The sequence below is a fragment of the Panthera leo genome, chromosome B2 (assembly GCF_018350215.1).
Source record: "Panthera leo isolate Ple1 chromosome B2, P.leo_Ple1_pat1.1, whole genome shotgun sequence".
In the NCBI taxonomy this organism is placed as follows: Eukaryota; Metazoa; Chordata; class Mammalia; order Carnivora; family Felidae; genus Panthera; species Panthera leo.
Genome location: NC_056683.1, coordinates 104,857,619 through 104,885,548, shown reverse-complemented (window position 1 = coordinate 104,885,548; position 27,930 = coordinate 104,857,619). Strand labels below are relative to the sequence as shown.

Genomic DNA, 27,930 nt, shown 5'->3' with positions numbered 1-27,930 from the left:
AGGACCCGTCGTACGAATTCATTCTGAAAATTCTCAGAGCCTCGCGTGCCTCCTAGTAAATTAAGAGTCCGAACCCGGGAAAGAGGATGCAAAAAGACTACAACTCCCAGAAAACACTACAACCCAGACTGGCATGGAGCGGTGCATGCTGGGAGCCTTTTCCTTCCCGGGGTCAGAGGAAGAGCTTTTTTGAATGTGTGGAAGCGAAAGTATTTTGAAGTCGTCAGTTTTTTTTTTTTTTTCTTGGTTAACTGTGAACTTCTGGATATAGGGAGAGCCTGCCTCAGTCTTTCAGGCCGGTAAAGGTAATCGACGCGGCGCGTGCCCTTTTCTGCCCGAGAGCCAGAAGGAGTCAGCTGCGGACCCGAAGAGGAAGCCAAGCATAGGACAGTGTGGCCGCGGCCGGATCTTCGGGCCGGTAGGAACTAAAGGTCCCATCCCTTATTCCCCCGGCCTAAACTTTAACCCACTCAGTGCCTGCTCTGCTTCTGGTTCCTGGACGTTGGCGCCGACTTTTGGGCACACTTGGCCTTGCGGCATTCGGCCCTTACGGCTTCTCTTACCACCTACCTACCCTGGCATCTGTCACCAGCCTTCTTACATCTCTCACCCACTTGTTCTGATCACACTGGGAGTTCAGGCGTATCCCTCTGAGTCTAGCCGTGCCCCAGCCCCGGGAAAAGAAGAAAGTCTAGGCATGACGTTGGTTCAGCTGGTGGTTTGGAATTTCGTTCTAAAATCGAAGACTATTTTCACTTGTCTTAAGGGGAATAAGAAAATTAAGGACCATGTAGGGAGTTCTTATGAAACTAAATTTATTTAAATGATGGGAATTTCCTTATTCTTTTCCTGCTTGTTTTTCAATAATCCTTAGCTGGACAAAGGTTGTGGCAGTGATGGCTTTTTAAAAATTCTAACAAAATCACATTTTTTCGGCATCCAGTATTTTATTAGTCCATAAAACCTTAAAAAGACTGCCAGTGTAGTACAGTTCATTTTATAGATTGAACCTCAAAGAGATGAGATGTTTTACCTAAAATTTTGAAACCTGAAATTGTAATCCAGGTCTCTTGGCTCTGGAATTGGTGCTCTTTTCTACCATGGTCAACTTTGAGTTGAGAGGACAGCCTCTCAAAAGGTTTGCCTAACCATTTTCTGGCTGTGGTGACCTATCTGAGCCAGGGTTTCCTCCAGATAGAATGATGATAATGTACTTAAATTACTTTGATATACCTAAAGCTTTTTAACTGTTAACTACTGAGTTAAGATGTGTTTATTTACCCTCCCCATTGTTAACAACTTTAAGTTTCTGTGTTTAGATACTTCAGTTGATAAGGTTTTTTGTTTTTTGTTTTTAGTTTTCCCTTAACTGAGTTATCTTACTTGGACAGTTTTATAAACATTTTTTTTTTCCTTTATCTCAGACCAGACATGTTTTTTGAAATACTTTAAATATTGGGGTGCCTGGGTGGCTCAGTCGGTTAAGTGTCTGACTTTGGCTCAGGTCATGATCTCACAGTTTGTGAGTTCGAGCCCCACATCAGGCTCTGTGCTGACAGCTCAGAGCCTGGAGCCTGCTTGGAATTCTGTGTCTCCTTCTCTCTCTGCCCCTCCCCTACTCACGCTCTGTGTCTCTCTGTCTCTCAATAATAAATAAACGTTAAAAAAATTATTAAATACTTTAAATATTATGTATTTTAATTTGAATTATTAAAATTCAAATTTTTGGATTTTTATTCAAAAATAAATTTGTTTTATTGAAACCATAAACTTGAAATATAGTAGTGAAATTTTGGTTCAGATTTGTAAATAAGTCTGTATATTTGAGGGACAATTAAGTTCATTGAAGATATCTTCATCTAAACAATCCAGTTTTAAGTAAATACTTGTTAAAAATGTGTTCCAAATCATTTTATAAAGTGCATTTCTTTTTCTTCAGTCTTATTTTCAAACTTAACATAGTATTATATTTTTTTTTCTAGCTCCCTGATGTACTATGCTTTCTTGTGATATTTGTGGTGAAACAGTAACCTCAGAACCAGACATGAAGGCTCACCTTCTAATTGTTCACATGGAAAATGAAGTTATATGTCCATTTTGCAAGTTGTCAGGCATGAATTATGATGAAATGTGTTTTCATATTGAAACTGCTCATTTTGAGCAGAATGAACTCGAAAGAAGCTTTGCCAGGATCAATACAATACAGTATAGAACTTCAGATAACAGGAAGGACAACACTTTACAATGTAGAATGGAAGTTAATTCTAGTGTCCATTCAGCTTGTGCATCTAATCATCCAAAAATTTTGGCTCAAAGCCTGCCTAATGATGGTACTTTAAAACAGAAAGCCTTTTATTCAGAGAACTTAACTGAAGCTAGAAAGTTCCTCAAAAGTAAGGAAAAAGAGTGTGACCTATCCAAAATAAAAGGATCAATTTATGAAACAACGTATAGTCCTCCAGAATGTCCCTTCTGTGGAAGAATAGAAGATTGTAGTCAAGATATGGAAAATCATGTGAAAACAAAACATGCTAATCTTTTAGACACTCCATCAGAAGGTAAGATGTTAATATTATGTAATAAGTAACAGTAGTCCTGGTTTAATATGTGGTATCCTAAAAGTTGGCTTGTAAATCAAATTATTGCCAATGTGTTTTGAAATTCAGTTTATAGTATTATTCATTTGCTATTATTGCAATATAAAAAATACTATTATGGAAAAGAATTTTGATTCAGATAATAAGTGTTTCAACTACATTGAGAGTAGTTTTAAAACCTTTCTGAGGAGAAATACACTCAGTCATTTTCCAAGGGGCATTCTTTTACTTACTTCTAGCTCAGTGGCATCTGAACTGGCTTGGGCTCTGATTTCCTGTGGTTCTGAGTTTGACTCTTTTAGATCAGAGAATGCACTCTGTGATTTTAGCTCTTTTAAATGTGTTGAAGCTTCTTTTATCTCCCAAGATACTGTATATGATCTATCTTGGTACATGTTCCATGGACACTTGGGAAAGAAAAGTATATTCTGCTTTTGTTGGGTTGAATGTTCTAAATTTGTCACTTAGATCATTTTGTTTGTATTCAGATCTTCTGTATCCTTGCTGATTTCCTATCTAGTAGTTCTACCAGTTTTTGAAAGTGGGCTGTTGTGGTTCACAATTATAATTGTGTAGTTGTCTATTTTTTCTTTCAGCTCTATCAGGTTTTATTTCATGTATTTGGAGGCTTTGTTGCTGATGCATACAGTACATTGAGAATCTTCTCTTTTTCCTTACTGTTGAGTTTTAAGAATAATTTATTTTGGATACAAGTGCTTGATCAGATATGTGTTTCACAAATATTTTTTCCCAGCCTGGAATTTGTCTTCTCATTCTCTTAACAATGTCTTTCCCAGAGCAGAAATTTTCACTTTTAATGAAGTGCAACTTCCTTGATTTCTTCTTTCATGGATTGTGCTTTGGATGTTGTTTCTAAAAACTCATCACCAAACCTAAAGTCACCTTTCCTATCTTCTAGAAGTTTTATAGTTTTGAATTTTACACTCAAGTCTGTGTTTCATTTGAGTTAATATTTTTAAAGGAGTAAGGAGAGTATTTAGATTCATTTTTTTTAATTAATAAGTGTTATTTTTTAAAACCATTTCAGGTTTACAACAAAATTAAGTACAAAGTACAGAGAATACCCATATACTCACTGTCCCCGTATACTTACATCCTGTTTCACTATCAATATCTGTATCAGGTGATACATGTGTTATAATCGGTGAACTTACAATGACCCATCATTATCACCCAAAGTCGACAGTGTCCATTAAGTCAACAGTTTCCATTCCAGACCTTAATGGAAGGTCTATATAATTCACTCTTGGTGTTATATATTCTACAAGTTTTGACAAATGTGTAATAACAAATACCATTTTAGTTATCATGCAGAGTAGTTTCACTTCCCCAAAAATCTTATGTGCTTCACCTACTCATTCCTCCCCTACTCCCAAGCTACTCCTGGCAATCACTGATCTTTTTAATATCTCCGTATTTTTGCCTTTTTCAGAATGTCATTGGAATCATACAGTATATAGCTTTTTTAGGTTGGTTTCTTTTACTTAGTAATGTGCATTTCAGTTTTCTCTACATCTTTTCATGGCTTGACAGCTCTTTTTTTTTTTTTTAGGGATGAATAATATTGCATTGTCTGAATGTACCACAGTATATTTATCCATTCACCTACCAAGGAACATCTTGGTTGTTTCCAAGTTTTGGCAGTTAGAAATAAAGCTGCTATAAACATCCAGGTGCAGGTTTTTGTATGGACAGAAATTTTCAATTCCTTTGGGTAAATACTAAGGAATGTCATTACTAGATTGTATAATAATAGTGTGTTTAATTTTAACAAGAAACTGCCAAACTCTGAAAGAGTGGCAACACCATTTTGCATTGCCACCAGCTGTGAATGAGAGTTCCTGTTGCTCCACATCCTCATTAGCATTTGGTATTGTCAGTATTCCAGATTGTGGCCATTCTGATATTTGTGTTGTGGTATCTCAATTTAATTTTAAGTGCTGCTCATTAATATAACATGGGTATCTTTTCAAGTGCTTAATTACCATCTGTATATCTTCTTTGGTGAAGTATCTGTGAAGGTCTTTGGCCCACATTTTAATCTTGTGTTTTGTTTTCTTATTGCTGATTTTTAAGAGTTCTTTGTATATTTTGGATAACAGATCTTTATTACATGTATCTTTTGCAAATATTTTCTCCCATTCTGTGGCTTCACTTCCTATCCTTTTTGACACTGTTTTTTGCAGAGTAGAAATTTTTTTTTAAAGAAGTCTACCTTATCAATTATGTTACACCTTCATTTTGCCTTTGGTGTTGTTATTGCCATACCCTAAGTCATTTAAGTTTTCTCCTGGTACCTTCTAGGGATGTCATGGTTTTGCATTTTATGTTTAGGTCTATGATCCATTTTTAAGTTAATTTTTTCGAAGGATGTAAGGTCTGACTCTAGATTCATTTTCTTTGCATTTTGATGTCCCCATGTTGCAGCACCATTTGCTGAAAAGATTTTCTTTGCTCCATAGTTTTGCCTTTGCTTCTTTGTCAAAGATTAGTTGACTGGGCTGTTAGTCTATTTCTGGGTGCTCTGCTCTGTTCCATTGATCTATTTGTTCTTTTTTCAGTACCACAGTATCTTGATATTATAACTTTATAGTAAATCTTAAAGGCAGGTAGTGCCAGTCCTTTGACTTTGTTCTTTTTCAATATTGTTGGTATTGGTTATTCTGAATCTTTTGCCTCTTCATATACATTTTAGAATCAGTTTTTTGATATCCATAAAATAACTTGCTGGGATTTTTATTGGAATTGCATAGAATCTATAGATCAAGTTGGGAAAAATAGACATGGCAATATTGAGTCTTCCTATTTTGAAGAAGAAATATCTCTCACCTTAGTTGTTCTTTGATTTCTTTCATCAGAATTTTGTATTTTTTCTCATGTATACCCTGTGTATTTCGTTAGGTTTTTACCTAAGGGTTTCTTTTTTTTTTTTTTTTTTTTAATTTGCCTTATCGTGTCTTTGTCCATTTCATCTAGTTTACAAATTTATGTCATAGTTCATATTATAACTTTATTCTCTTTTAAATGTACATGGGACATGTAGTGATGCCCCCTTTTTATTTCAGAGTTAACAATTTGTGTTCTCTTTTTTCTTATCTTGACTAGAGGCCTTTTGGTTTCATTGGTTTTCTCTGTTGATTTTCTGTTTTCTCTTTCATTGGTTTCTGCTCTAATTTTTTTTCTTCATTATTTCTTCTGCTTATCTTGGGTTTGATTTGTTCTTTTTATAGTTTTCTGAAGTGGAAACTTAGATACTTTATCTTCTTTTCTGATACATGTGTTCATTGTTCTAAGTTTCCTTCTACGCATTGCTTTTGCTGCATTGCACACATTTTAAGTTGTACTTTCACTTTCATTTATTTTTTTTTTAAAGACTACATTTTTTTTTTTTTAGGTTTATTTATGTACTTTTGAGAGAGGGAGGGAGGGAGGGAGGGAGAGAGAGAGAGAACAAACAAGTGGGGAGGGGCAGAGAGACAGGGAGAGAGAGAATCCCAAGCAGGCTTTGCACGGTCAGCAGAGCCCAATGCGGGGCTTGAACCCACAAACCGCGAAATCATGATCTGAGCTGAAGTTGGACACTTAACCAACTGAGCCACCCATGCACCTTTTAAATTTCATTTAGTTCAAAATTTTAAAATTTCTCTTGGGATTTCTTTGATACATTATTTAGGTGTGTGTTTAATTTCCAAGTATTTGGGGATTTTTCAGCTCTTTCTGTTAGTTACTTTTTGTTTATTTCCATTGTAGTTTGAGAGAAGATTTTGTATCATTTTAATTCTTTAAATTTCTTAAGATGTAATGGCCTAGATTATGTGGTGTGGCCTAGAATGTGGTCTTAGTGAATGTTTTATTTATTTAAAAAAATTTTTTTTTAATGTTTTTATTTATTTTTGAGACAGAGAGAGAGAGAGCATGAGCAGGGGAGGGGCAGAGAGAGAGGGAGACACAGAATCTGAAGCAGGCTCCAGGCTCTGAGCAGTCAGCACAGAGCCCGACGCGGGGCTCAAACTCACAGACTGTGAGATCATGACCTGAGCTGAAGTTGGATGCCCAACTGACTGAGCCACCCAGGCACCTTCTTAGTGAATGTTTTATACAAGCTTGAGCAGAAAGTATATTCTGCTGTTGTTGGATGAACTTGTGTAGAGGTGTCGATTATATCCAGTTGATTGATGGTACAGTTGAGTTCAATTACTGTATATCCTTACTTATTTCCTCCCGCTGGATTTGTCTACTTCTAAAAGAGGAGTGTTAAAAATTTTCTAACTGTATAATAGCGAATCCATCTGTTTCTTCTTGCAATTCTGTTAATTTTTGCCTCATGTAGTTTTTTTAATGTTTATCTTTGAGAGAGAAAGAGAGACGGAGTGCCAGGGGAGGAGGGGCAGAGAGAGAAGGAGACACAGAATCCAACGCAGGCTCCAGGTCTGAGCTGTCAGCACAGAGCCTGATGTGGGGCTTAAACTCACAAACCGTGAGATCATGGCCTGAGCTGAAGTCTGACGCTTAACCACCTGAGACACCTAGGTGCCCCTTGCCTCATGTATTTTGACACTCTGTTGTTAGGCACATACACATTAAGGATTATTATGTCTGCTTGGAGTATTGAACCCTCTGTCATTATGTAGTGCCCCCCCTTATCCTGGATAATATTCCTTGTTCTGAAATCTGCCCTCTCTGAAATCAATAGAGCTACTCCTGGTACTTTGTTTGTATTTGTTTTTGATTAGTGTTAGCATGCTGCATCTTTCTCCTTTCTTTCACTTTTAATCTGTAAGTGTATTTATATTTAAAGTGAATTTCGTATAAGCAAAATACAGGTAGATTTTGTACTTTATTCCACCCTGACAGTCTGTCTTTTAATGGGTATGTTTAGACCAGTGATGTTTAAAGTGACTATTCCTACAGTGGAATTAATATATCTACCATATTTTTTACTGTATTCTATTTTTTGCCCTTGTTCTTTGCTTCTTTTGTTTTCTACTTTTTTTTCTGTCTTTTGTGGTTTAATTGAGCATTTCATATGATTTCATTTTATCTCTGTTGGGAAAGACAGTTCATGCATGCAGTCTTTCTACCCCTACTTGGCCACATAAGAATGAACCTTGGGCCCAGAATACTTCCTTATCAAGAGGTAAGAGTCCTCACAGCCTGTATTTGGAAATATCTTTCCCTGTTTCAGGCAACAAGTATACTCCTTTGTTTTGCTTAAGCATGTGTGTCATATGGCACCTGCTAGATCTATCCTGTCTCCTTCATTCTACTAGATCTGTCCTCTGTCCTTCATTCTGTGACACAAGAGCAGTGTGTAGAGACCAGTTGCCCTGTGATGGCTGCTGGAAGAGACCCATGGGGCATTGCAGACTAATGTCTAATACTGAAGGTGATCTTATTCTTTCTCTTCTCTGTGTGTTTCTCTATGTTTACTATGAGTTAAATATTCTCTCCAGTGCTTGACTGCGTGTTTTCCTTGGTGATTTTGGGGTCAAGATGCAGTGTTTGGACTTCTACTCCTGGTAATAGGCAAGAGATGTCACTTGCTCAATTAATGCTCTCCTTTCTTAGCATATCAATTATCCTTGTTTTTACTTTTTTTAGTGCTTGGCCTAGAGTTTGCAGTTTTATTAAGAACTAATCTAAGTCTAATTTTAGGTAACATTGTATCACTGTATGAGTACAAGGACCTTATGTTAATAAAATATTCCTAATTCCTTCCCTTGTCCTTTGTGTCATCGTTGTCATTTATTTCACATAAATGTAAGCACACATATGTATACATGCATATATATATATATATACACACACAAATAATTGAATGCATTGTTGCTGTTTTTATTTTGAATAAACTTAAGTCTTACATCTTACATCAATTAATGAGAAAAATCAAAGTTTTTATTATACCTTCACCTATGTCTTTTCTGATGCTCTTCCTTTATGGAGATCCATGTTTCTGACTAATATCATTTTCCTTCTCTCTGAATAACTTCTTTTAACATTTTTTGCAAGTCAGGTCTACTGGCAATAATTTCTCTCAGTTTTTATTTGTCTGAGAAATTCTTTATTTTTCCTTCACTTTTGACAGATTATTTTGAAGGATATAGAATTTTAGGTTGGTAGAGTTTTTTTTTTTTTTTTTCTGGAAAATTTAAATATTTCACTCCTGTCTTTTATTAGTTGAATGGCTTCTGAGAAGTCGTATGTAATTTTCATATTTGTTTCTCTATAAGTAGGGTGTTTTTTCCCTCTGGCTTCTTTCGAGACTTTTTATCTTTGACTTTCTGAAGTTTGAATATGATATGCCTAGATGTAGTTGTTTTGGCATTTACTATGCTTGGTGTTTTTTGAGCTTCCAAGATCTATAGTTTGATGTCTGACATTAATTTGGGGATGTTCTCAGTCATCATTGCTTTAAATAATACTTTTGTTCCCTTCTTTCTCTCCTGGTGTATGTTACACCTTTTGTGTATTTTACACAAAATTTTGTGTATTTTGTGTATGTTACACCTTTTGCAGTTCTCCCACAGTTTTTGGATATGTGGGATATTGAGGGGTTTTTTTGTTTTTTAGGTTTTTTTTTTATCTTTTTCTCTTTACATTTTAGGAAATTTTATGTTTCTCATTTCATTTTGGGAAATATTTCTTGTCATATCCTCACACACAGAGATTCTTTCCTCAGCCGTGTTCAGCCTACTAATGAGCCCAAGTGTTGATCTCTAGCATTTCTTTTTTTTCATGTCACTTTTATTAACTTTTGAAGATTTATAGCACTTAAATCATGTTTGCTTATGTGTATGAAGGTTAAAAAAATTTTTTTTCCAGAAAATTCAAGAGCAACCAATTCATCATCAAGTAAAGTAAAAACTGGGTTTCTTTCTAAATTAGTCCAAAGTAGCATTTAGGAACTTAGTTGTAGGTTGCAATGTTGGCACCATGGCAAAACCAAGTGTAGGGTTGGATCTGGTTTTGTTTTGGTTTTCTTTTCAGTATCTGATGCTCCTGGATTAAGTTCTGAAAATGGTCCAATTTTAAGGCAGGGATCTGCTTGGATTCCATCAGGGGTATGCTTCTTGGGTTGGATGCTGCAGGGTGAGGCACATTTTGTGGGACTCATGTCAACTACCTATTAGTTATCAAGGTAAAAAAATTCATCGTGTCCTCCTTTGTGTTCTGTGGAACTGAGCTCAGTATTGCAAGATTCTTCCAATTCCACCAAATCCGTTCACAGACTGGGATCTTTCTTATCACAATTTCCAGTGTAGCTCCAAATTTTTTATAGTTGTGAGCAAACCATTCTAGCAGGGACATGTTCTTAATCAGCTCATGTACCTGTCCTGTCAGTGAAATGAGATTTATCATCTTATTCTGCAGTTAGAGAATTTTCTCCTCTTCTGTGCCTTGACAATGAGGAATATTTCTCATTATATCCAGATTTTCATAAACTGTTAGAATCTTTACAGCTCCCACTTCCAAAACCTTTAGTGTATCTTCGGCTCCAAAACAGTACTTGTCTGTTCTTGGCTGATTTCACCCAAGTATTGAATTAATTTCTCTTTTTGAATGAATTTCATTGGAAAGAACATCAGTACATAACTCAATAGCTTGTTTTTCATTTTCACCACCATGGGGTATATCAACTAATTTTAAATCTTTTGATTGCAGCCTCTGACCAGACATATCAGATTGACTTAGTTCAGTTTTAAAGTCAGCTGATCCAGCTAAAATGAGACGAGTCACATCTACTTTGTGGAAATAAACAGCTTCATAGCAGTCTCAGCAACTTTCTAAATACTATTATTCCACTTCCAGACCAGGCCTTACATGCATGGTTGCTTAGCTCAGTCCTTTCACTATGGGTTCCTCTTTCGTGACTGACATAAGGTCTTGGCCTTGGGGAGGTACTGCCTCTGTCCTGGGCAAGCTGCACCTCTCTGCTTGCAGTACTGCTTGATAAATGCAGCTCTTTGATCTTCTGCTCCCAAACAGGCTATGATCCCAATTCCAATCCCAATTCCAAGCTTTATGCTGAATGCTCTATGCTTAATTTCACATCTCACCACTTAGTTTGGGGAGAGGGTACTGAGAATTTAGTTCCTAAAATGGCCCCTACTTACCATTTTGATTTTCCTTTATACTTTTCTTTTCTTGCTTTGACTATAGATCTGAATGTTTATTATTAACTTTTTCTTTTATTATCGTGGTAAGAGAGATTTGTGCTTTTGTTCAGTCTTCCATTTTGACCCTAGAAGTAGAAAATAGCTTTAAATCCAACTACAAAGATCTTTGATTTATTTAATAAGGTTAGTGGGCAGTGGACATTCTTTGACTTAGGGTGAAAAATCTAAAAGTTTTAAAAATAAAACCAACTGAACTATATCTCTAAAACAGACCATGATCAACCACTGTATGACTGTCCTATGTGTGGGCTCATCTGTACAAATTACCATATTCTCCAGGAACATGTTGACTTACATTTGGAAGAAAGCAGCTTTGGACAAGGTATGTTGATATATTTCAAAATAAGAATCTCATGGTTTAATTTCTACTTCCTATGATACATCTAATTTTTGGAGTAGTGATATAGAGAAAAAAAGTAATGTAGCTTCAACTTTTTAGAAGTTGTTTCACAGAAAAGTTGTATGGGATGAATTGTTGTAACCAACAACTAAACTCGTGGTGTGTACCCCAGTGTTTTGCCCCAGAACACCAATATTGAGAAAACAGTGATATATGGTATAATTTAAAAAATCTGTTTGATGAAGTTGAGGCTTCATGAAAGGCTTAATGAACTAGGAAGCTGTCAAATGGCACATAAAATTTAAAAAGTATATATGAACTATATGACTTAAACGTTTTTCAGGTTCATTTCCAATTTGCCTAGTTTCTTATATTATAGCTTATTAGTTTTGTTAGTGACTCTACAATTTTTTCTCTGCCTCCTATCTTTTTAAATAGTGGCATTGATTAAGTAATCATTGTGGTACATTACAAGTGGAAAGATTCTATATGAGTTTCAGAGTTCCACTGAAATAAGACCCTAAGAGCAACCAATTGTATTCTATTGGGTTTTAGTTTCTTAAGTTACATTGTTATCTCCTGTTAATTCAGGGGTCTTTAGTGTCCATTATTATTGTTCCTAATACCAGTCAGTGAGTTTCATGGACAACATTTCCTTGCTCACTCAGCCTAATCCCCAAATGAAAATTATTGGAACAAAGATGGAACAGTCCTCCCATTCTGGTAGTTCTCTCCTAACTACAGTGGGAAAATAACTCTCTGAAGCTGAATGTCCACTAATTCTTATTTTGTTTATGATAGACTTTGTACGGGTACATAAATTATTCTGTAAGCCTATAGTGGATAATGAAAAGTATGGCCTGAGTGAATCACTGTAGATAGCATCAAAATACTCTAAAAATCAGTTGGAAACTGCTTATCTCTAGCAGTGAAAGTGGGGACCAAATAACTAAATAGGAAGATGTGATAGAGGCTGAGAGATTTGGAAGGAAAGAAAGAATATTCAAATACATATTAAACTATCAAATTGGAGGTCAGGGAAACAAGATGCTGGCCAGAAGCCACTGACTAATGGATCTGTGGGATATTGGCTAGAGAGGAAACAGGGCAAAATGTTACAAAGTTGTACTATTTGTTTGAGATCAGACTGTAATTAAGTGGCACTTTGCAAACATATTTTTATGCTCTTTATTATTTCCTTTTCTCCCTTCAGTTTATTTTAAATGCCAACCTGCCTTATTTGTGTTAGTAAAGAACACCAATGAAGAGTATTACTTAATATCTCCAAGTTCTGGTTTCCTTAGTAGAGAATACCTAACTTCCTAAGTTTGTTACGAGGATCAAATGAGGTAATTAATGAAAAATGCTTGTCACAGCCTAACTACTCAGTGAATAGTAGGGATTTAAATGGAGGTTCTACCCTTGTGGAAGCTGTTCACGTTCTGCCAGAAATAGTGCTTCCATGACATCACAGTCATGAATAAATATCAAAATAATAGCATATACTCCCTTTTAAAAATATGAATTAACATATAATAAGTCAGATTTATATTCAGAAGTTATTTTATTCTAAACATTAAAAATATCTAATAGGCATAGATAGAGTCCAGTGTTCTAGAGATCTAGAATTGGCTCATCAGCTTCAACAAGAAGAAGACAGAAAGAGGAGATCTGAAGAATCACAACAAGAAATGGGAGAATTTCAGAAGCTGCAGGTACAAAGATTAAATAACAATGTAATATTTTGCTTTGGTGGAGTTCTTTTCAGTCTGTCAAGACTGCAGCCTATTATTTTTGTCTGTGTTTATATACAAAATATTTTTTGTAAATATTTATTTATTTTGAGAGAGCAAGAGAGCACAAGCAGGGGAGGGGCAGAGAGAAGGGGAGAGAGAATCCCAAGTAGGCTTTGCACTGGCAGCATAGAGCTAGACACGGGGCTTGATCCTACAAAGAGTGAGATCATGACCTGAGCTGAAATCAAGAGTCGGATGCTTAACTGACTAAGCCACCCAGGCGCCCCCCAAAGTATTTTTTTTTTTACATATACATTTATAATTCATAACAGCCACCATTTGTAAGTACTTACTCTGGTCATGTATTGAGATAAGCACTTCATATGTAGTATCTCAAAATCTTTACAACTCCATAAGTGACAGATGAAGAAATGGAGACAAAGAGTGCTTACATAGCTTAACTTCTTCAGGTTCAGGCTGTATTAAATGGTTAAAGCCTGGATTCAAACTCATGTAAATTGATAGGGCAAATTAGGGAACTGAGACTCAGAATTTAACTGTTTGTACAGATTCTTAAACATTACTCTTTCTGAAGCTCAATGCTAATCAATTTACTCTCCCATCTGAGTGTTACTCTTAACGATTGCAATTCAGGTACTCAAAAAGAGCAATTTTTAATGGAAAATGTGTTTTTGATGATATTTGAGGCTTTATCTTAGGTTGATGGTGGTATCTGCTGAACTAAACTGGCAGCAGCTATATATAGCTATATATATATATATATATATATAGCTATATATAGCTATATATATATATATATAGCTATATATATATATATGTATTTTTAATTAATTTATTTTTTTTAAGTAGTCTTCATGCTCAGAGCGGGGCTTGAACTCAACCTGAGATCAAGAGTTGTATGCTCTGCTGAGCCAGCCAGGTGCCCCGAATGCGTTTACATTTTTAATAGATGTTTCTACTTTTTTCAATCCTAATTGCTGTGGACTATGGTGTTATCTGTGCTAATAATGCTCAGAGTTTCTAAATGTTCTTTTTCCATGTGCTGATAGGATTATGTATAAATAAAAAGGATTTATGATTGAATAGGTTTGAAAGTATTCAGTTAAACAGGTTTGTATACTTCAAGATTTCTCAGAACCTTTCATATTCTAATGTGCATTGTACATAATCATAATTTTCTCAGATTTACTTGACTTCTGAGTTTGTCTTCTCAGATACCTCACATAGGACTGTGCAATTCTCGCTTTGGAATATCTGATTTAGGCTATTTTTCTCCTTGGTGATTCATTTATTTGCAAAACATTTTCCCATTAGGATTCAGAGGAGGAAAATAAGTTGGTGTTTCCTATGTTTTTTTTTACCTTACATAATTTTCAACATTATCAATACACAAGGTTTCCAGTATTTAAGGGAGTTTGCTATGGAACTTTGCAAGTTGTTTAGATTTCAAAACTTTTTCCATAGAGGCTGTGTTATACATTTGAGATTCTCTATACAGTATGCAAAAAAACCCAATTAATTTACTATGTACAATCATTGCCTGAATGAAGTATGGATTAAGTAAGCCTTCATAAGCTAGCCTCAGAATCAAATAACAAATACGGACAAATTTTCTTCAATAAATCAGTGCTATATTCAGAACTCATCTGCCTTTTTCAGTATGTTTAGTAGGAAGACAGGATTCACTACTTTCCCTACTACAAGGAAAGCAAATCTCTCGCTATGGTGGTGGTTTATAGAGAAAGGCTGTCATTAACTCAGGGATGTGTGTGTGTGTGTGTGTGTGTGTTATTTATCTTTAATAAAAATCTTTAAGTTGATTTGTATAAAAGTCTATAAACCAGAATGTTTCAAAATGCATTTCCAAATAAAATTGTAGTACGTTTCCATCCTCACTGAGGTAAAGAGGCATAAAAATTAAGTGATTCATTTTTATGTTTGATAGAGACAATATGGTTTAGATAATTCTGGAGGATACAAACAACAGCAACTACGTAATATGGAGATAGAAGTCAATAGGGGAAGAATGCATCCATCTGAATTTCATAGAAGAAAAGCTGATATGATGGAATCACTAGCTATTGGTATTGATGATGGAAAAACAAAAACTTCTGGTGAGTTCTTAAACATCCAAACCATTATTTTAATATTTCATATGTCAACGAAGTAATAATAAGAATTATTTGAATTTTGCTTAATTTTTGTAAGCCATAGTTTATCTACTTTTAGGTGAGACTGTTCAAATAATTATTTTAAAATAAACCATTTTTTAAATTTCTGTACTTCTATTTTTATGATGAATTAATCACTTAAAAATATCTCCTTATCAATGCTGTAACATTTAATATAACATGCTGTAACATTTAATAATCAATTATATAGCATTTTAATTGTTCTTTTTCTTGATTCTAAGTCTTTTAAAGTTCCTTGGAAATGGTTTACATATATTTCTATCTTTCGTATGCTAGGCACAACTACAACACTTGGTTCATTTAATTGTTCTGATTTATCGACTCTCATCTTGTTAAGGACAAAACCCATTTTCCCATAGGATACCCTCAATTCAAATGAAAAGAATCCAGTGATTGCCTTTTTCGTGCCACATACTGTAGGAGAAAGTATCAGCTACCCAATTAAGACCTTCCTGCCCATAAGCTTCACAGAATCTGTAAATATAGTATACACAAAAAACTGTAGTGTTCTGCCATGACAGAATATACCTAATGCGTAGGAGGCACAGCAAATAGATGTGGTGAGGGTTCAGAGAAAGAGGACCTTTGTGTTTGGGTTTTGGAATCAGGAAAGGGGTCTATAAAGACATGAGCATTTGATCTTTGGAGTGTCTGTAGGGTTTCAAAATACCCTATAGGGTATTTTGGTATTACAGGATTGCATGGAGGGAAGGGACAGAGTCTGATATACCCTGTCTTAACATCTTGTTTATCTATATTGTAGCACTTACTATAATAGTCTGAGTCCACGAGATTTCAAGGAACATTATTATATATATCTTTTGTAATTTTAGTACTTAGCATAGTGCTAGGTATATAAAAAGTGCTTATCAGATATTATAATTGAATGGAAATTCCATGGGCAAAACGTTTAATGTGTTCGGTTAGGCCACAGCCAGAATTATGTCAAGAAGAATGGTTTGAAAAAAGGTAAGTCAGAAGATTGCTTGCTGTGGGGCTTCGTATACCATGGATTATAACCATTCTATAGATAATAGCAAAGTTATTGAAGTTTCTAAATTGGGAGCAAATTGATTAGGACTGAACTTCAGAGAGAGTAACATCTAGCAGTATGTATAATAATAGATAATAATATCATTCATTCAATAGTATGCTTTTATGTGCTCGGCCTGGTAGGTGCAGAAATGAAAGGTGCGGACAATTTCAATTCAATGTAATTAGTAGTGTGCTAGTGTTAGGAAACTTGTATCATAGTAATAAGAAAGACATGAACTAAGGTTGTAACAGTAAAAACATAAAATGGAATTGACAGGATTTAGAAGGGACCCTGAGGGAGAGACTGATAACTAGAAATATATGAGACAGCCATAGAAAATGTTAGCTTACGCTTCTAAATCTTCTAAATCTCTTTTCTATTTTAGGAATTATTGAAGCACTTTATAGATACTATCAGAATGCTGCCACAGAGGTGAGGCGTGTGTGGCTTTCTACAGAGGTGGATCACTTTCATTCATCTTTTGGTGACAAAGGTTGGGGTTGTGGTTACAGAAATTTCCAAATGCTACTTTCATCATTACTGCGAAATGATGCTTATGATGATTGCTTGAAAGGTATGTGAAATACAAGACTCTGAACCTGTCAGCTGATATGATAACGTACAGTTGACCCTTGAAAAACATGAGTTTGAACCGCATAGGTGCACTTATACAGAATTGTTTACAGTGCAGTATTGTAAATGTATTTTCCTTATGCTTTTCTTTTTTTTCCTTAGGATTTTCTTTTCTCTAGTTTACTTTATTGTAAGAATACTGTATATAATATGTATAACATATAAAATATGTGTTAATTGACTGTTAGGTTTATGTTTCTTCATAAGGCTTCCAGTCAACAATAAATTATTCGTAGTGAAGTTTTTGACCAGCAAAAACTTTCATGCGGATTTTTGACTGTGCAGGCAGTCAGTGCCCCAGCCCCTGCATTGTTCAAGGATCAACTATACATATAATATGGAATGAGTTAATAAATCGTATTCACAATTCATAGCTTTAATGAGGAAGCATTTTAGTGGATATTTACATTAAAAACCTGAATTCATGTTGGAGAAAGAGAAAATGTTGTAATAAAAATGTCAAGAATGATGGTCTTTAAAAAGTGTGTTGTAGGTCCTGTGGAGTATATGGCATACAGCTAAATGGTATGATTCAGTACTTTAGTAACTGTCATGTAACATGTTTGCTTGTATAATTTTAGGTATGTCAATTCCTTGCATTCCAAAAATCCAGTCTATGATTGAAGATGCATGGAAGGAAGGTTTTGATCCTCAGGGTGCCTCTCAACTTAATAACAGGTTACAGGGAACAAAGGCCTGGATCGGAGCATGTGAAGTGTATACACTTCTGACCTCCCTAAGGGTAAAGTATGTACCTAAAAGTCCAAGTTAAGGTTATTGCCATCTCTGGGAAGTTTCCTTTGTTGTTGTTTTTTTCGTTTATCAAAGAGACCGCTAAAAAATAAAATTTAAGTGGCACTGAAACACTTATACTGAAAACCAGCAGTTCAGTCCCTATCTCATGTTCCTCTCTGTTCTCAAGTCCTATTTCTCAGAGGCAGCTGTTACTCCCATTGTTTCCAAATAATATGCGTTCAGGGCCTTTTTTTTTCTTTTTTTGGTTTATCAGTTTTAGATGTCTGTTGCATTTCCCTGACATGTCCTACCTGTGTTCACCCTCAATCCTTGTAATTTAGTTAAATTTCACTTTTTTATTAAGTTAAAGTCAGAGTTTACATCATGACTGTATTAATATTATTCATTGCTGATTTTATTTCCTTTCCTGAAAAGCTTTTAAAAAATTTACTTGAATTAAGGATTGCCTTTTCTTTCCCCTTTTACTATTGACTGCATCATGGTCTCAAGCTTTTCTAAACACTCCACTTAACGTAATCTGCGGCTTTCCTATTCCTGAACACCTCCTCCTTGAAGTCCTCTATTGTCTTTGCTCTAGTCTGGATTATTTGCCTCCTAGATCCCCTTGAAAGCTATAATCATCTAGCATTTCTTCATTGTTTTCTTGAAGTGGAGTCTGGATTTTTTTCTGGATTCCATGTCTTTATCTTTTTTGGGTTACTCTTCTGCTTAAACACATCTTTCATTAGGTTCCTAAGGAAAGATGCCTAGTCCTAATTACTTAAATGATAGTTTGGGTGGCTATATTCTTCTAAATTCAAAGTCATTTTCAGATCAAATTAAGTTTTTACCCTGGTGACTTCTAGCAGTCAGTATTACTATTGAGAAGGTAAGATGTCATCTGATTTTCATTCCTTTTATGTGTAACCTACTTCTTTTCTCTGAAAGTTTTTTTGCATCATCTCTTAGCCCTGCTGTTATGAAATTTCACCGTGAATGTGAGGCTTCAATTCCTTGCATTGGGCATTTGTTTTTCCTTCTGAATCTGGAATTATGAGTTGTAAGATCTCAGTGTAGTGGTTTAGAGCTTGGACTTTGTGGAGTCTGACTGCCTACAACTGATTCTAGTTTTCCTGCTTATTAGCTGTATGACTTAGTTTGTCTGTAGTCTTGTGCCACCATTGAAAAAAAACATGTAAAAATAACTGCCTCATAGAGTTGTAGTAATATTAAATGAGGTCATAAAGTCCTTAGAACTGTGACTGGCATGTACTAAGAGCTCAGGTTAACTGTTGTTTGATAATTATGATCTCTCCATTTTTTTTATTCTTCTTTCTAGAACTTTGTTAGTTGGCCAGTGAACCTCGATATTAAGTTTATTGGTTAAGTTTCATTTTTCATCTTTGTTTTTGTTTTACTATCTAGATTTACTCAACTTTATCTCCCAACTATTTTATTCAAATTTGTATCTTAGCAATCATGTTTTTTAATTTTAAGGGTAATTTCATAGCATCATAGTCTTTTATGTTGCAAAAATTTTTTTCCAACATTTTGTTTCTTTCTATTCCTTGCATTTTGTACTTTCTTCTGTGTTAATTTGTTTTCATGTCTATTTTAATCTTTTGCATTTTGAGGGCTTTCTTCTAACTTTTATAAATCCTTAGTTGTCCATTCCTAGGGTGAGGAATGAGGCACTAAAAAGGTCCTGTAGGATTGCATGGAGCTAGCAGATGAGCAGACTATTAGGTAGAAGCTTGCTGTTTGGTTGGGGAACTCTCAAATTTCAATATAGGAAGGGATGTTTTCTCAGAGGCCATTCAGAGAAGAGTTCTCACTCTTCTGCCTTGAGCTCCTGCATTGATGGAGGGGGTGTTTAAGGAGAGATTTGCCTTCTTTATGCAAACTTTCAATTCATTTCACATTTATAGCTGTATTACTACTCTCCCTAATACTTAGTGCCTCTAAGCTTCTAGCCTCTCTGGAATTTTAAGACAGTTGTCTATTTCTTTGCATTCACTTTTATGTTTTCTTTTCTGCTTTTCATTTTCCAAAAATGCAGGGCAGTTTTGTCTGTCTCCATTTTCTTTGTCTTTGGGTGTTTGGATCATTTACTTTTCAGTATTATGTTGTTGGGCTTTCAAGAGGGAACAGAGATAGATGCTTGTGATCATCTTTAATGGAACGTTTGCCATTAAGCTTCATGGCTCTGTGTTTTCCTTTATGTTTGCTTTACATCATTTCTATCATATTAATTGATTAGATTCAGCAGTAAAAAATATTTCTTAACTTTTAAGTAGGAAAACTTCGTATAATGACTTTCTTGAATTTTTTAAATCAAAAGGACGATTTTAATGCCCTCTAAATTTATTTATTTTTCTTTTTTTCTTCTTGCCAGTCTTTTCACACTTTCAGGTTATGTATATGTCATGTACTGAGTTTTAAATCAGGTTTAAGGAAAGGAAAATTTCTGTCTAAAATACCTGATATATCCAGCTTTTTTCTGGGTGACTGAAATAGTTTAATCTTTGAGTAAAGCCTTTTCGATGCCCTTCTCTGCATTTGTTTACTACTTGTTTAAATGTCTTCCTTTTCCTGTTTATGAGTTATATTCTATAGGGCACTATTCAAATTCTAAATCTAAACATGTGGTCAATTTTCTAACCCAAAAACCCTGTACCTACTTTTTCACAGTTTATCCAGAAATTCATTTCAGCATTTGAAACTCCGTAGTAATCAGTTGAAAGTTACCAACACAAAACTTGCTAAGGCTAAAGATAGCAACCATTATAGTTTTGGTGTATTTGGAGATTTTATTGTTAGGAAAGACAAGGACAGGGTATCCATGCTATACTTTAAAATGACAGTAAAGCTTGTAATTGCTTTTGGTTATACCTGACCTTTTGAAAATAATCGATGAGAAATGTCAACAGTGCTTCTAGTTAAAATAATTTTGTTTACTCAAGGTTGACTTTCTCTTGTGGAAGGGATACCACTGTGGTCTAGTGCCAAATAGGGGATGGGTGGGTGTACAGATGGGAGCACATGCAGGGTTTTTCTGAGATCTTTCCAGGTATTATTTTCTTGTCTATTATTGGAATTTGTGAGAGCCAACAGGAAAAATGTTCAGGATCTTTTTGACACATGTAAATGGCTATTGCAGAATTAAAATTAGAAGTCAGCTTCTAATTGATCATCAGGTTTAGAGACTTTAGAATGAAAGTTGTGTCTCAGGTTATATGAAGAGGACTTTTAAAAACCAAATATGGTCCTTATTTACTATTCATGGAGATTTCTATGTCAGAAAAGGTTTGTAACTTTTAGATCAGTCATCAACCTTATTATGAAGTTATTTAAATAATTATTCATAAAATGACAATAAAATTTATATTCATTTTCTTCTTAGGAAAATACTGATGAGATCAAAGTAGTTCTAAATTAAAACTTTTTTTTGTATTTGATAACTCCATTGATGAAAATGTTTTAAAAAATATTCTCCAGTGTTATGCTAAGTGAAATAAGCCATACAGAGAAAGACAGATACCATATGGTTTCACTCTTATGTGGATCCTGAGAAACTTAACAGAAACCCATGGGGGAGGGGAAAGAAAAAAAAAAAAAAGGTTAGAGTGGAAGAGAGCCAAAGCATAAGAGACTCTTAAAAACTGAGAACAAACTGAGGGTTGATGGGGGTGGGAGGGAGGGGAGGGTGGGTGATGGGTATTGAGGAGGGCACCTTTTGGGATGAGCACTGGGTGTTGTATGGAAACCAATTTGACAATAAACTTCATATATTGAAAAAAATAATAATAAAAATTAAAAAAATAAAAAATTAAAAGTATTCTCCAAATAATCCATTTTGTCAATTTTTTATAGGTGCCACATTGTTGATTTTCATAAGTCAACTGGCCCTTTGGGTACACATCCTCGTTTATTTGAATGGATATTGAACTATTATTCTTCAGAGAGAGAAGGGAGTCCAAAAGTAGTGTGTACATCTAAGCCACCTATCTATCTTCAGCATCAAGGTTGGTATAACACTAGATAGTAAGTGTAACTTATAAGATAATACCTTTATATAGGACAACTAGTTGGCTTTTGCTTTAGGACAGGTTAAGATTATGATAATGGGGAGGGGGAGAGTATTGTGACCTTAGTCTGATTTTCAGAGCCACATTATCATTACAGTACCTTCCTGGGTAACGAAGGGTGCTATCCCTGGCATATTCTGGGCCACCTGTTTCACTCTTCCTTTCTTATTTATCCCTTACTTCTTTTAGGTCTTCACCTCTGTCGCTTCAGTGAGTCCTTCCCTGATCACCTTGTATTTAAAATTCTATCTTGTTATCTCAAACCCTCACCATTAGTATTTTTTGTGTTTCTTCCCTGCTTTATTTTTTTGTATCTAACACAATATATGCTTACTTATTTAACTTGTTTATAGGATATTTCCTCATTTTAGGATATAAACTCCACAAAGGCAGGAATGTTCTGTTTGCTTCTGTAAAGCTAACTTCCTGGAATAGTGCCTAGCACATGGATAGTTGGTAAATTTTGTTGAATGGGTGATTTGAATCAATAGTAATAGGAGAAGTAAATGTTGAGGATTTCATCATTTAGGAATATAAGCTATAAAGATCAAACCCTCTCCATTGAAATTCTAGTATATAAATTTATTTTTGTTGACCTTTTGGAATCATGAGACGTTTTGTTCCATGGTAGGTAATTTTCAAATGCTTTCATCTGAGATCATTTGAATAAGAAGGATCAAGGGATTAGGAAAGAAAAACTAAAATATATGGCACAGTAGACAGAATTTTTTGTAATGAAGCCTTTAGAAAAGAAAAGTTGAACAAGACAAAACTGAAGGTTAGGAAATAGAACTAAAACTATTGTGTCTTCAGAGTGAGAGAGCTCAAATACCTACAGTCAGAGGGACTGGCAGTATTTATATTCAAAACACACGTGTGCACACACTACATACAGAGAGTATATAATATAGTGTGTGTATGTAGTAACTTATGTCTATACATATAGAAATAGTTATGACACACACACACACACACATATATATAGCTGTTATTTTATTTTTTGATAGGTCATAGTCGAACAGTTGTTGGAATTGAAGAGAGAAAAAACCGAACATTATGTTTACTAATATTTGATCCTGGATGTCCTTCTCGAGAAATGCAGAAACTATTAAAGCAAGACATGGAGGCTAGCAATCTCAAGCAACTTCGGAAATTTGTAGGAAATTTAAAACATAAGCAATACCAGATAGTGGCAGTAGAGGGTGTTCTTTCTTCAGAGGAGAAAGTTGTAAGTATCTCAATTATTTGATTATGTGATGCTTAACAAGTTGAACTTTCAGGAGTTTAAATTTTTTAGTTAAAATCAGTGTTATCCCTTTGTATCTCATTCTGCATTACTAAGTTGGCAAAGATATATTGGTTTTGTATCATTTAATTTCTGGAGTGGGCATCTTTAAATTTCAAATGCTACCTAATGACTTTTTTTACTTTTTTTTTTTTGAGAGAGAGAGGGCACAAGTGAGCAAGGGACAGAGAGAAAGAGAGACAGAAATAGAGAGACAGAAAGAATCCTACGAGGGGTAGAGAGGGAGAGAGAGAAATGGGCCTCACCCGAAGCAGGGCTTTTGCTCACCTGATGTGGGACTCAAAACTCACGAACTGTGAGATCATGACCTGAGCCGAAGTCAGATGCTTAACCAACTGAGCCACCCAGGCGCCCTACCTAATGACTTTCCAATACTTTACTCAGAGCTTCATAAAAATATTTAACTGTATAATATGTAATTGTTAATGTCAGACAAGTAATGAAAGTGGCAACATATATGGTCTAAGGAAACCTAACTTATTCCAAGAAGACCTAATGTATATTGGTCTTAATCTAATTATTGTTCATTAAATGTGATTCTTGTGATTCTTAAGGCTCTGTTTTATGCACTTGGACTTACTGGATAATACACAGTTCTAGAATTCAACTTCAGTACAGTTGCCTCTTTATCCCTTACAAGTTAAGTGTTGACTGGTACATTATAGAAGAATTTCTAGAGATTGAAAACCCTCCTCCACTTGGTATAAACTGAAGCTATGTTGTGGCATATCAAGTCTAGAAAATGCACAGTTCCCAGAATCTTAAAAGAAAAAAAAAATGTTCCTATTAGAATACTCCACATAGATTTGTTTCCCTCTGAGGAGACAAGAGATGACTAGAGAAGAGCATTTATGAAGAGTAACAGGATTATGGGAGGAAGGACTGAAATTGCTTGAAATGAGAGAACTAGAGCAATCTTTTCAGGCTCACAACTTGGGATATAAAGGCTAAGATTGTTTTAAGAGGTTCTTCCATTTAATTATGATATCTTAAAGGTTTCTTTGCAGTGACTTAAATGCCAAAATTGCATTCATTTTTTTCACTCTGTCATAAATTTGGCTGCAAAAAGTTAGAGATTAACAAATTTTATTTATTTACTTATTTATTTTTGACTTCTTAAATCCAGTAAACATACCGGGTTTGTCTTAATTCCAATAAAGATACAGTGTTATATTAGTTTCAGGTGTACAATATAGTGATAAAACAATTCTATACATTATTCAGTGCCCATCAAGATGAGTGTACTCTTAATCCCCATCATGTATCCCACCCACTTCCCCTCTGGTAACCATCTGTTTGTTCTCTATAGTTAAGAGTTTATTTTGATTAATTTTAATCATTATAAAATACAAAAGTGCTTGATAATCAATACACAGATAACTTTTTTGAAAGCATAGGTGATGTTAAATATTATCATGGAGACTGGCTGAACACTTTAGTTAGCTGTTAACTTTCTTGTTTTGAAAACTGAGACAGTAGTAATATTAGAATACTAAAAATGTACATTTGCTACTGCTCCTCTATTCCTTTTTTTTTTTTTTTTTTTTGTGAGTCATGGAGAGTAGCTGTGTCTTTAACCGAAAAGAATTAGAACTTGGCTGACGATGTGCAATAGTGCCAGATAGAGAAGAAATGATAATATGATATAATTGTAATTTTAATAAAAGCAACACTTTCTAATGCTTATTTTATGCTGGGCACCATCATAAGCACTTTACACATATATTAACTAATAGCTGTATGACTGCTCTATAGAGTAGGCACTATTATTTCCATTTTACAAATGAGGATGTTTATGCTCAGAAAAGTTGTTATACTTCTAAAGTCACGCAGCTGCTAAGTAACAGGAGGCAGGATTCCGATTCAGTCCATTTACATCCAGAGTCCTGCCCTATATTGCTTCTTCTGTGAGAATACAAAGTCTCATCATTTTCATGTTTGCTAATTAAGCTTATGTGTGAACAATTCACTTTCATTGTTGAAAACATAGGATACTATTTTTGAAAAAAAAAAATCAGTAAACGTTTTTGCATGTTGCTTTCAAACCTATGTTTTTGTTTCTTCCTTTTTTTTTTTTTTAATCACTGTGTCTTACAGTTAGTTATTCTGTCAATTTTACAGTGCTTTTATACACTCTAGGAAGTCAGCAAATACTGATATACTGATTGATCTGGATATCACCAGGTAGAAACCTGCACCTTTAAATAAGGGCACATTAATGACTTTACTTTTATTTCATGTTTGTTTTTATTTTTTTTATAGCTCATTTTAAAACATCTTTTCCCTAAGTGAGAACTATGATTTTAATTGTAGGAATTTCAGAACAAATTTAGTATTTTAAAATATTCCAAAATGTAGATGTTTGTAACTGAATTTTATGTTTTGTTCTTCATATTTGGAGTTTAATTAATTATAAATTGTAATAATATGCAGCTCTTACTCAAGGAGAGGAATCAAGTTTCACAAAACTTTGTTTTATCCTGGCAGCTGTCTTATAATTACCTTAATACATTCCTACCATATTTTGAATATCTAATAATTCCAAACTGTTGTAGATGTTCAAGTACTTGTTTAGGTGAAAGCATTTATGTTAGAAAATAACTTCTAATGCATTTCAGTTCAGTAATGCATACAAATCTATTTAATAGCCATGTTCCTCAATTCTTTTCATATTTTGATACATTGTGGTTAAATTACATCACTGCATTCTTTGTTTTCCATTGTGTAATCCTTGCACTCTAGACTTAACTTTGTTTTAAATTAGCTTGGTAAATTAGCCTTGATTTGTAACTCACGTTCTGAAGATAGAACACGTTTAGAGATAATTTCTTTATCTGTTTATACATGTCTCTTTCTGTGAGCCAGCATTTTTACTTAAAAAATGTTTTTTTTGTTTTTTTTTTTTATGTTTATTTATTTTTGAGAGAGAGAGAAAGAGAGAGAGGCAGAACGTGAGTCGGGGAGGGGCAGAGAGAGGGAGGCACAGAATCTGAAGCAGGCTCCAGGCTCTGAGCTGTCAGCACAGAGCCCAACATGGGGCTCAAACTCACAGACCATGAGATCATGAACTGAGCTGAAGTTGAACACTTAACCGACTGAGCCACCCAGGGGCCCTGCATTTTTACTTTTGACTCCTTATTCCTTAAAATAGTGACATTTCCTTTTTACTTTGTTTTGTCTTCATCTGGTATTTTTGTTTAATTTCTTTTTTTGCCTGGCTTTAAAAATGTTTATCCCTAATCACCTAAGTTTGAAGTTGTAAGTTTTCTTAAGGAATTTTCATTATCTTGAAAAAATTTCCAGATTTTATTTCTTATGTTAGATAAATAATATGTATTCTAAATAATGGACTTCTTGCTTAAAATTAACAGTTTTTTTAAATTCCTTTTCAAGGCCAGGAGACAAGCATCTCAAGTCTTTACAGCTGAGAAGATTCCTTGAAGAATTAAGCATGTCAGTGACTATGGAATTTTACTTTATTTTCCAAATTGAGATACTAAACTCCCTAATACAACTTATGAGTCTGAATTCTCTAAATATTCAACTTGTAATTTAATTTATAAAATGTCTAAATCATACCTTGAGTACCTCATTGTTCAGTAATTATTTCAATAAACTATTTCATTTGCATTATGAATTCTGTGTTTCCTCTCTTATCCGTATTTTAGAAACTAGTTTTGTATGATAGTCATATGTAATATTTATTGGGTCCTTAGTGGTGTTAGGTATTCTTAGTATGTTCCATGTATTAATTAGTTTAATCTTCAAAATAGTTCTGTGAGACAAATTCCGTTAGTCCTGTGAGGAAGCTGAATGTCTGTAAGGTTAGTAATTTGCCCAAGAAAATGATTGTAATCCAGGGTGTGAACCCAGGCTTTCTCATTTCCAAGCTGAAGCTCTCTCCGTTATAGCATTCTGCTCTCTTGTAAAACATATATAATGAAATTCCCCGCTCATTACTTAGAAATAACCTTAATATTTAACAGAGGGATTTGCTTTTGTTAAATGTTTATACCTTACCCATACAACTTTGAATTGGAATTTCGTGTTTAATATGTCCTGTAGGAAAGAAACTTTCAGATTCATGTTGGATGTGTCAAGTAAGGTTGCAAGCAGGCAACCTACTAGAGCCAATTTGAGCAGAAGGGAATGCACTGAAAGATTGTCAAGAGCTCAGAGAAGACACAGGTAACTAAGAAACTGTGCTGGAACAAAGGCAGTTCTAGAGGCTAGATTTACAGCAGAATAATCCGTCTAGGAGCCCAGGTAGAATGTCTCTGTACAAAATTCAGATTCTAGAGAGGGCACATCTGATTGGCAGGAGACTATGCCATGGGACGGTAGATAAGAAAATGGATATTATACAACAACAACCAAAGGCAACACCATGAATAAAAAGAACATACTTGAAGTTTTATAAATATCATCTACTCCATCAAATAGTAAAAGCTGCGTTCCTACGAATGAATAATATTGCCAATTGGAAAATTCTGGAAATCATCCGTTCTAATATTCTGTCCTTCAGACTGGTAACCAGGCTTCTACTTTATCCTGTTTCATGCCACCATTTCCTCTTATCTAGATAATGTGATAATCCCCTAACTCGTCTCCCAGTCTTGATCCTTTATTAGTCAGTCTTCCACATATAAGCCAAATGTTCTAAGGTATAGATGCGATTTTATCACTTCCTACCTGAGTCCTCTTCATTGCTCCTGGATTCCAACAATCTGGACCCTGCTTACCTCCAGACTCGTCTCTCCCCACTCTCAAAGTTCCACTCCTTCCAGCCTAGAGTCCTTTGCCAAAAAAAATAGCTTACGCTACCTACGACCCTTCTCCCCTTAGTTGTCCACCTCTTGGGAGTGCTTTCTTCATGGCTGAAATCCAGGTTAAATGCACCCTCTAAGTGTTTGATAGCACTGTTTTTTTTTAAAGCATAGATCAGTGTTTTGTGAACTGGCAGTCTGACAAGATAATTATAGAAATTAGAATTGTGATATTTTATTTTCCAAAATAATGACATTGGAGTCGAATTTTAATTTTTAAAT

At 34.7% G+C, this 27,930-nt stretch overlaps 1 protein-coding gene and 1 pseudogene across 3 annotated transcripts; one reads left to right on the top strand and one right to left on the bottom strand.

Moving 5' to 3' along the window:
- Positions 1-117: 117 nt before the first annotated feature.
- Positions 118-26,527, top strand: ZUP1 (zinc finger containing ubiquitin peptidase 1). 3 transcript variants are annotated; one of them, XM_042939674.1, is made up of 11 exons: positions 118-418; positions 1,983-2,558; positions 7,678-7,755; positions 11,007-11,117; positions 12,729-12,850; positions 14,838-15,006; positions 16,506-16,694; positions 17,335-17,500; positions 21,362-21,513; positions 22,584-22,804; positions 26,276-26,527. In XM_042939674.1, the coding sequence occupies exons 2-11, from the start codon at positions 1,997-1,999 to the stop codon at positions 26,321-26,323; spliced, it is 1,818 nt and encodes a 605-aa protein (XP_042795608.1). In that variant the 5' UTR covers positions 118-418; positions 1,983-1,996; the 3' UTR covers positions 26,324-26,527. The 3 variants fall into 3 exon arrangements, with proteins under 3 accessions (XP_042795608.1, XP_042795606.1, XP_042795607.1); XM_042939672.1 differs by lacking the exon at positions 7,678-7,755 and having other exon boundaries at positions 123-418; XM_042939673.1 differs by lacking the exons at positions 118-418; positions 7,678-7,755 and adding an exon at positions 451-790.
- On the bottom strand, positions 8,874-10,445 carry LOC122219264 (annotated as a pseudogene).
- Positions 26,528-27,930: the final 1,403 nt, after the last annotated feature.

Excerpts from the sequence above, each read along its gene's own strand:
- ZUP1 (XM_042939674.1), top strand. The coding sequence starts at position 1,997 with ATGCTTTCTTGTGATATTTGTGGTGAAACAGTAACCTCAGAACCAGAC. Across the intron at positions 12,851-14,837 it reads GAGAATTTCAGAAGCTGCAG|AGACAATATGGTTTAGATAA; the intron begins GTACAAAGATTA and ends TATGTTTGATAG. Across the intron at positions 15,007-16,505 it reads TGGAAAAACAAAAACTTCTG|GAATTATTGAAGCACTTTAT; the intron begins GTGAGTTCTTAA and ends TTTCTATTTTAG.